This window comes from Triticum aestivum, chromosome 5A (genome assembly GCF_018294505.1).
Source record: "Triticum aestivum cultivar Chinese Spring chromosome 5A, IWGSC CS RefSeq v2.1, whole genome shotgun sequence".
NCBI lineage: Eukaryota > Viridiplantae > Streptophyta > Magnoliopsida > Poales > Poaceae > Triticum > Triticum aestivum.
This window is the reverse complement of record NC_057806.1, coordinates 458,750,846-458,760,495: the sequence shown is the minus strand read 5'-3', so window position 1 is coordinate 458,760,495 and position 9,650 is coordinate 458,750,846. Positions and strand designations below refer to the sequence as shown.

The window sequence follows — 9,650 nt, the reverse complement described above, 5'->3', positions numbered from 1 at the left end:
TGCAGCAAATCAGAGTCGCCATGGATTTGGCATTGTTTATCTTCAGGCCCGTGGCGTCGCCGAAGCTCTCTAGCATGTCCATTAGATAGTCGATCTCCTCCTTGATGGGGTTTGCAAAAATGATGGCGTCGTCCGCGTATAAGCTAACCCTAAATTTGATCTCCCTGCCTAGCACCGGCGTAATGACGAGATCTTCTTTAGCCGCTTTGAGCAGGTGATGGATGGGATGAATCGCAAGGATGAAGAGAAGCGGCGACAGGGGGTCGCCTTGCCGAAGGCCGCGCCGGTGCATTTCTTTCATTCTTCATCTATGTTGTTTGCGAAATCTGGTTCTTTCGGGTTTATTGTCTATGGTTCTTCCTTAGTTTCCACCTCTCCTGCAAAACTGGACATGAGAGTTTCTTGTCATCCAGCTCCTTGTGAATGAAACGAGAAAAGCATGTAAATTTCGCCATTGGGTGGAGAAGAGAAAGGGGAGCGAAAACCGCTGGGGTATCAGAGGTTGTGAAGCTTAGTATCGCATTGAAAATAGCCTTAGACTTTGGCCACAAATGAAAAACAAAAGAAATGAACCCTAGACTTCCATTTGGCACTCCCATACACTGAAGGGAAATCTCCTTCATGTCGTACATCTCACCAAAGCATATACCTGTGCCGGGAGCACACAATACATACACGAAACGCTATTGGTTACCGTCCAAATCGTTGCTCCAAACAAGAGGTGTGAAGATAAAAACCGTCTAAAATCCTACACTGCACGGGAAAAAACGTCCTAATCACCACCCTTCGCTCTCAATGCCCGGCCGAACGTCAATTCTACCAATCATATGACCGTTTCCACGGAGCAAAGAAGCTGTGATCCTCTCAGGCCTCTTTTGGTTCATAGAATATGATTATCATAGGAATAGGAATTTTGTAGAAAATGAGATGGCATGTATCTCAAATTCTATGAGTAAAAATAGGAAACGAGATGTCATTTGGTTGACACCAAAGGAATTTTTCCATTGAGTCTAGGCTCATTTTTATTTTCCTATGAAATGTGGAGGATAGGAACCAATCCTATATAGGAATAGGAATCTATTCCTATGAACCAAAGGGCTCTAAAGTAAAAAATCTTATAAGAATCCTATCCTCTAAAATTCCTCCAAACCAAAGGAGGCCTCAACGTTTTAGATAGAGGAAAAAAGAACATACACATACAAGCGCACAGGCACAGCTGCAAGCCTGCAACGCTGTTTGCACCCGAAATTTATACAGCGAAGAATCCAATGCTCCTTGGTTCAGAGTGTTCTCTTCCCTTCTTCCTTCGCCAATATAAACCATGCATGCAACTGATATCTCACATCTCAGACTCACCAAAGATGAAGACCATCTCTTCATTCTCCCTGTTTGTCCTCTGCCTGGCTGCACTGCAGCTGCACGCCAATGCCTCCCACTCCCAGTCCCAGGAGGCTCAGCTCAAAAGGTTCATCTCGTCTAGGAAGAACAGCGCCAGCAGCACTGACACGTTCCGAGTGCGTAACATAGCTGACAGGGTTGCCAGCAGCCTGAGTACGGAGAGCACTGTCTCTGACCAGAGCTCCATGAAGGCCGCCGACAAGATCACGGCGTTGCCCGGGCAGCCGGAGGGCGTCGACTTCGACCAGTATGGCGGGTACGTGAACGTCGATGCGGAGAACGGCCGCGCGCTCTTCTACTACCTCGTCGAATCGCCTTCCGGTGCCTCGGACAAGCCACTGGTCCTGTGGCTCAACGGAGGTCAAAATGATCCATGTGTTGATAACTGAACATGTCTAGTAGAAATTTCTCTAGGACAGTACTCACACTTGCATATACAGGACCGGGATGCTCGTCGCTCGGATTCGGCGCAATGCAAGAGCTCGGCCCGTTCCGTGTAACCGAGGACAACAAAACTCTCAGCAGAAACGCGAACGCCTGGAACAACGGTAAGTCAGTAACCCATGGCTTCCTGTATTCGTCAATCTTCGGTAATGTTAAATGGCTGACGTTTGCTGGGGGTGAGATCCCAGTGAAAGCCCCCAGAGCAACACGATACAATTGAACTAAAAATAAAGAATTGTCATGCTTTTCTGAAAAAGTGCAACCATCCCTAACACTAAATATGCCATCCCACGCGTTCGCAAATGCCATGTGTGGCGGGAACGTTCGCAAATGCATGTTCGCAAATGCCACGCGTTCGCAAATGCCATGTAAAAAGATCATCGTCCTTAATTTTTGAATTTGTCCTGCCTTGTATCACTGGAAGATGGACAAATAAATCAAATTAAAACTAATAGTTTGCTTGTGAACATGGAAGTGGCTAACGTGATCTTCCTTGAGTCGCCCGCTGGAGTGGGATATTCCTACTCGAACACGTCTTCCGACTACGATCTCAGCGGAGACGAGAGAACCGCCGATAACGCCTACGTGTTTCTCGTGAAATGGCTGGAGAGGTTTCCGGAGTACAAGGACCGGGCCTTCTACATCTCCGGGGAGAGCTATGCCGGACACTACGTGCCGGAGCTCGCCGCCACCATCCTGCTCCACAACACATACAATAACAGAACCGTCATAAACCTTCAGGGCATCTTGGTACGTTAAACTAACTAGATCTACTTCGATGAAACATTGTACAATTTTTCGTTTTCTAACTTGGATCATGTCTTCTATATATTGAAGGTGGGAAATCCGTACCTTGACGCGAACAGGAATATTAAGGGGGTGGTTGACTACTTCTGGACCCACGTGGTGATGTCCGACGAGGTCTACGCCAATATCACCAAGAACTGTGACTTCGATAACTTGAATGGTACATTTACAGATTCTGTGTGCAGCGGAGCTGCTGTGGCGTTCGACCCTGGCTACATTGATGTCTACAACATATACGCTCCGGTCTGCATTGACGCACCGAATGGAACCCGGTACCCCAGTGGCTACGTAAGTCAACATTTCTTGTTACATTTCTTATCAAAACGGGAGAAAAAATGGACAACATTCTTATATACGTTTCAAAAATAAAATAAAAAGTTAAGAACTAGTTCAAACAGCTAACCATTGTTTTTTCCTCTTCAAATTCCAGTTACCTGGGTATGATCCGTGCAGTTATTATCCTACGTATGCCTACCTCAATGATCCAGCGGTGCAGATGGCTTTCCACGCTAGACCGACAACGTGGACAGGCTGCGCGTAAGATCCTCAAACTAGAGCTGATGTATATACACCAATTAATCGGTTATCAATTTCACCCACACATATGTAACTCATGTGATTTCTACATGCATGCAGAAACTTGAACTGGACAGATGCGCCAATGTCCATGCTGCCAACCATGACATGGCTGATCGAAAGCAAGCTTCCGATTTGGATATTCAGGTAACAAATTACAAATTTGTACAATCAAATATTCTCAGCAACTTCAAAAGTAGTCTAGTGTAGTAATAAAACAGCCTGCATGTTTCAGTGGTGATTTCGATTCTGTGTGCCCGCTGCCGGCGACGAGGTATTCAATCCAAGACATGGCCCTCTCTGTGACCACTCCATGGCGCCCATGGACAGCGAAGGAGGAGGTAAACCCTGTTGTGGAAACTAGCATTCATCTTAGATCACCTTGAAACTGGTGGTTTCTGACACGGATGGTTGCACTTTCAGGTGGGAGGATATGTTCAGCAGTACGCCGGGGGATTCACATTCCTATCTGTCAGGGGAGCTGGCCATATGGTTCCATCCTTCCAGCCTGAGAGGGCATTGGTGATGTTGAGCTCCTTCCTGCAAGGGGTGCTCCCACCTTACGTAGAACAGCAGTGATTCATGGTGCCCATAAATCTCCATCCGTGAGAGGCCAAGCTTCATGACAAGTGCTGCCTACAATGTGGATGGAGTTGCCACAGTTTTTCAATCTCTTGGAACATTTGTTTGCTTAATGTGTGGTTTAGTTAATATACTTGTATCCAGTTATTTACTGTTGAGAATGGTTGTCCTAGTGGACATGGATTTCTTTTGAACGAATTTATTACAAGATTTGAATAAAGATAAACATAAATTATGTCTACCGTTGATTATTTCCCCGATAACTCAAATAAGTAGGGGAGAGGATACCCTCAGCAGACCTGAAAAGGTACATAAGACATCTCATCAATGGTGCAAAGCCACCATAGCTAGTAAGCTCCACTCGCTCCTTGAACCTGCACAACCACAATACTCATCCCTTGTCAACCGTAACATCGAGAGAAACTTTAAGGGATCACTAGCCAAGCACATGTTACCAAGATGTGATGGCATGGGATCCTTTGCTTCTAACCATGCAATCCAAGGACGCTGAGCCGACACATATAGCCAATGACGCCATTGATCTAGCCAGTGGATCCAAGATGCTTGCACACCAAATCACACGATCTATTTATGGACCACATGGGCACAACAACACACCTATGCCCGGTCATAGCCAGAACTAGTTGTGGCAACTCCATCGAGACATATTAGAAGATTGTCATCCCCTTTTTGCAGTCACATAGGACAATGATGCTCACCGATGCACTAGCCACCACCAAGGTCACCATATTCCATACGTTAGGGTAACCACTCATGCCAAGGAGTATATGAATTGCATGATCGTACCATGAAACCAGCCCGATAGGAAGATGGATCACGATTATCATGGTTGACGCATAAACAAGATGATGTAACACTATGCTAAATGCACGCATCACTACTCAGGGTTACCTTTGTTGTGTCACGTGGGGTGTGTGTGTCCTCACATGGGCACATGTCAATGCGAGGTACTCATCATGTACATTAACAAAATGACAATCACAAGGGTTGTCATGTTTCCCAACATTTATATAGTATAAACTATATGTTAGACATTAGGGCCCGACCAGACCGGCATGGCACCTCCCAGAGATGGTTGAGTGTGATCCAAACTAACCAAACCTCAAGATCAACATAATTGGTTTCCCATCATGAAGCCACTAGCTAGGGCTTCGTGTTCACATCCAAGCCTTAGGGAAAATGGAGCTTGGGTGCCCCTTAAATTTCTTAAGAATTTCCCACCAAGTTATGGGCATTGTAAAGAGAAAATAACTGTTTTTTTTTCTAAATTTTGGATTTTTTAAGAAAATGTTCGCAAGGGGTTAGATTTTTTGTATAAAATTGATCTTGTCTTCACATTCTCCCTTGGGATTGGTCGGTTTTAAAACTTAGCAAAAAGTATGTTGCCAAGTCTTGGTTGTTATTCTTATCCTCCCCCACCCCCCACCCCCCACCCCCACCCCCACCCCTTGATGCTCTCATGTAATGGATACCATTATTGCTTGAGTGGTAATATATTCATGTGGTAAAGCTCCCCCCACCCCACCCCAGTGACTGTTCAAAAACATTCTTCTTTATAGGTTTGAATTATTATTATAAATTTATAATTTTTGGGGAGATTTTTAATATGTTTCTAGATTTTTCTTGAAATTTAGAATCTTAGCATTTCAAGAAATTTGCACGTTTTCGAATATAAGAGGAAATCATTTTTTTCTTTTTTGGAATCTTTCCTGCCTTTTTGTTGTTATTACCTCGCTCAATAAGCCAATACCATGTCAGTTTTGGGGGGAGGAGGGAGAAGGGACAGGTGTCCCAGTTTCATCAATGAAAGTGGAGCATAATTCTTACATGACTAAAAAAGAATCTTTACTATTAAAGAAGAGTATGTGGTCATAATGGTGCACCTTGGTATGTCGTTCCTATGTTGTTGCTCGTCCTCCAGCCTCCTCGCAAGCAAGTGCTCGGGAGATATGTTGGGTCTATCCTGATCAACCAAGCCATGAAACAAAGTCCCAAAGTCATTGCCCAGCATCGCACGGCCTTACCATCACGATCACGTTCACCATCTTCGGTCTTGCGTTGTCGCTCACATATCTTCCAACACCATACTTGAAACCTAATGTGCATGTAATCTTTGTGTTTCTTCTTCATTGTGTGTCCCATGGTAGCTGCTAGGCCCCTGGTCGTGTTGTCCCTAGTTTTCTCTGATGCACCCATTCTCCCTCATCACAGTGCAGTAAAATCCTCCCCCAACCTCCATTATGTCTTGGAATAAGGTGGTGACGCGCGAGGAATGGGAGCGGAAACTACGCGGTGTCGAGGTCCGCAAGGAGGACATGAATTTCCTCGTCACGTTCGCTTTCCTCGATGCCTCCAACAGGTCCTGTGTTGAGTCCTGATACCCAACATATTCTATGCCCACGTGCTTAAATGGATCCCCTATTACTCCTTCATTCTCTGAAGCGGACATTGGGCTCTAACTGATGTTCTGTTCACAGTAGACATTGACCTACTGACCATCACCAACCGGATGGAGGTGAAGATAGTGGCTCAAACGAGGAAAGTTTAGTAGGCTATCGAGAAGAATAATGATCTTAACCCCCATGGTTCTGTTCTGGATCTTTTTCTCCTAATTTTATTTTTCATTTGGGTCTTTGGCTATCAGAATAGTCGATGGAGGCGCAATAATCTTGCAATTTTAGGTTACTTTGTTGTATGCATCTAATGATCTACTGGATTCTCCACCATGTTTGGTGGTGAGCGGTATGTAAGAAAAATTAATTTTGCATCTAAAATACCCCATAGCATAGTGGAACAAAATGTTAATCCGTCACTGATGATCGATGTGGCTTGTCTTTGGACCATTCCTTTTTTTATGAACTGTTCTTTTTCTACATGGAACATAGGTACATGTGTATGAGAAACATCTTTATTTGAACGAGAAAACTGTATTTTCTCCTTCAAGTCGTATAATGATATTGTTTGTATATTGTTGTCAAGTTTTGTATTATTACTACTCTAAAGCATGTGTAGGGTTTTATTGTGCATATTTTTCTACAATGGGGTTAGGCCACCGTCGGAATCGGGGTTCCGCGGACCCAAAGAAAGGTTCGAACACTGGGGTGCGCAAGAAGAACCTCGCCAAGCCTCTGTTTTCCGCTCACAATCTCACAGCGATGCTTCGTCGAGCTCGTGCGAGAAGGGAGAGAATCGGACACGGTGCTTTACCCAGGTTCGAGTCACCTTGAAGATCCATTTATTCTCAATTGCTTGCCGATCATCGGGCAAGTCAACCAAAGTCCATACTTTGTTCTCATACATGGATCCCATCTCAGATTTCATGGCTTCAAGCCATTTTGCGGAATCTGGGCTCACCATCGCTTCTTCGTAGTTCATAGGTTCATCACGATCTAGTATCATGACTTCCAGAACAGGATTACCGTACCACTCTGGCGCGGATCTCACTCTGGTTGATCTATGAGGTTCAGTAGTATCTTGTTCTGAAGTTTCATGATCATCATCATTAGCTTCCTCACTAACTGGTGTAGGTGTCACTGAAACAGTTTTCTGTGATGCACTACTTTCCAATAAGGGAGCAGGTACAGTTACCTCGTCAAGTTCTACTTTTCTCGCACTCACTTCTTTCGAGAGAAACTCCTTCTCTAGAAAGTTTCCGAACTTAGCAACAAAAGTCTTGCCTTCGGATCTGTGATAGAAGGTGTATCCAATAGTCTCCTTTGGATATCCTATGAAGACACATTTCTCCGATTTGGGTTCGAGCTTATCAGGTTGAAGTTTTTTCACATAAGCATCGCAGCCCCAAACTTTCAGAAACGACAACTTTGGTTTCTTGCCAAACCACAGTTCATAAGGCGTCGTCTCAACGGATTTTGATGGTGCCCTATTTAACGTGAATGCGGCCGTCTCTAGAGTGTATCCCCAAAACGATAGCGGTAAATCAGTAAGAGACATCATAGATCGTACCATATCTAGTAAAGTATGATTACGACGTTCGGACACACCATTACGCTGTGGTGTTCCGGGTGGCGTGAGTTGCGAAACTATTCCACAATTTTTCAAATGTACACCAAACTCGTAACTCAAATATTCTCCTCCACGATCAGATCGTAGAAACTTTATTTTCTTGTTACGATGATTTTCAACTTCACTCTGAAATTCTTTGAACTTTTCAAATGTTTCAGACTTATGTTTCATTAAGTAGATATACCCATATCTGCTTAAGTCATCTGTGAAGGTGAGAAAATAACGATATCCGCCACGAGCCTCAATATTCATCAGACCACATACATCTGTATGTATGATTTCCAACAAATCTGTTGCTCTCTTCATAGTACCGGAGAACGGTGTTTTGATCATCTTGCCCATGAGTCACGGTTCGCAAGTACCAAGTGATTCATAATCAAGTGATTCCAAAAGTCCATCAGTATGGAATTTCTTCATGCGCTTTACACCGATATGACCTAAACGGCAGTGCCACAAATATGTTGCACTATCATTATCAACTCTGCATCTTTTGGCTTCTACATTATGAATATGTGTGTTACTACTATCGAGATTCAACAAGAATAGACCATTCTTCAAGGGTGCATGACCATAAAAGATATTACTCATATAAATAGAACAACCATTATTCTTTGATTTAAATGAATAACCGTCTCGCATCAAACAAGATCCAGATATAATGTTCATGCTTAACGCTGGCACCAAATAACAATTATTTAGGTCTAATATTAATCCCGAAGGTAGATGTAGAGGTAGCGTGCCGACTGCGATCACATCGACTTTGGAACCGTTTCCCACGCGCATCGTCACCTCGTCCTTAGCCAATCTTCGCTTAATCTGTAGTCCCTGTTTCGAGTTGCAAATATTAACAACAGAACTAGTATCAAATACCCAGGTGCTACTGCGAGCATTAGTAAGGTACACATCAATAACATGTATATCACATATACCTTTGTCCACCTTGCCATCCTTCTTATCCGCCAAATACTTGGGGCAGTTCCGCTTCCAGTGACCAGTCTGCTTGCGATAGAAGCACTCAGTTTCAGGCATAGGTCTAGGTTTGGGTTTCTTCTCTTGAGTAGCAACTTGCTTGCCGTTCTTTTTGAAGTTCCCCTTCTTCTTCCCTTTGCCCTTTTTCTTGAAACTAGTGGTCTTGTTGACCATCAACACTTGATGCTCCTTCTTGATTTCTTCCTCCGCAGCTTTTAGCATTGCGAAGAGCTCGGGAATAGTCTTATTCATCCCTTACATACTATAGTTCATCACGAAGCTCTTGTAGCTTGGTGGCAGTGATTGTAGAATTCTGTCAATGACGCAATCATCTGGAAGATTAACTCCCAATTGAATCAAGTGATTATTATATCCAGACATTTTGAGTATATGCTCACTGACAGAACTGTTCTCCTCCATCTTGCAGCTATAGAACTTATTGGAGACTTCATATCTCTCAATCCGGGCATTTGCTTGAAATATTAACTTCAACTCCTGGAACATCTCATATGCTCCATGACGTTCAAAACGTCGTTGAAGTCCCGATTCTAAGCCGTAAAGCATGGCACACTGAACTATTGAGTAGTCATCAGCTTTGCTCTGCCAGATGTTCATAACATCCGGCGTTGCTCCAGCAGCAGGCTTGGCACCCAGCGGTGCTTCCAGGACGTAATTCTTCTATGCAGCAATGAGGATAATCCTCAAGTTACGGACCCAGTCCGTGTAATTGCTACCATCATCTTTCAACTTTGCTTTCTCAAGAAACGCATTAAAATTCAACGGAACAACAGCACGAGCCATCTATCTACAAACAAGCATAAACAAGCAAG

General features: G+C 43.9%; 1 protein-coding gene across 1 annotated transcript; it reads left to right on the top strand.

Moving 5' to 3' along the window:
- The first annotated feature begins 1,361 nt into the window (after positions 1 to 1,361).
- Positions 1,362 to 3,804, top strand: LOC123107171 (serine carboxypeptidase 1). The gene is made up of 8 exons (XM_044529176.1): positions 1,362 to 1,758; positions 1,839 to 1,946; positions 2,318 to 2,592; positions 2,680 to 2,937; positions 3,080 to 3,186; positions 3,286 to 3,372; positions 3,461 to 3,566; positions 3,649 to 3,804. The coding sequence occupies exons 1-8, from the start codon at positions 1,362 to 1,364 to the stop codon at positions 3,802 to 3,804; spliced, it is 1,494 nt and encodes a 497-aa protein (XP_044385111.1).
- Positions 3,805 to 9,650: the final 5,846 nt, after the last annotated feature.

Coding starts and splice junctions, on each gene's coding strand:
- LOC123107171 (XM_044529176.1), top strand. CDS start 1,362: ATGAAGACCATCTCTTCATTCTCCCTGTTTGTCCTCTGCCTGGCTGCA. Junction 1,759..1,838: donor GGTCCTGTGGCTCAACGGAG/GTCAAAATGATC, acceptor TTGCATATACAG/GACCGGGATGCTCGTCGCTC. Junction 2,593..2,679: donor TAAACCTTCAGGGCATCTTG/GTACGTTAAACT, acceptor TATATATTGAAG/GTGGGAAATCCGTACCTTGA.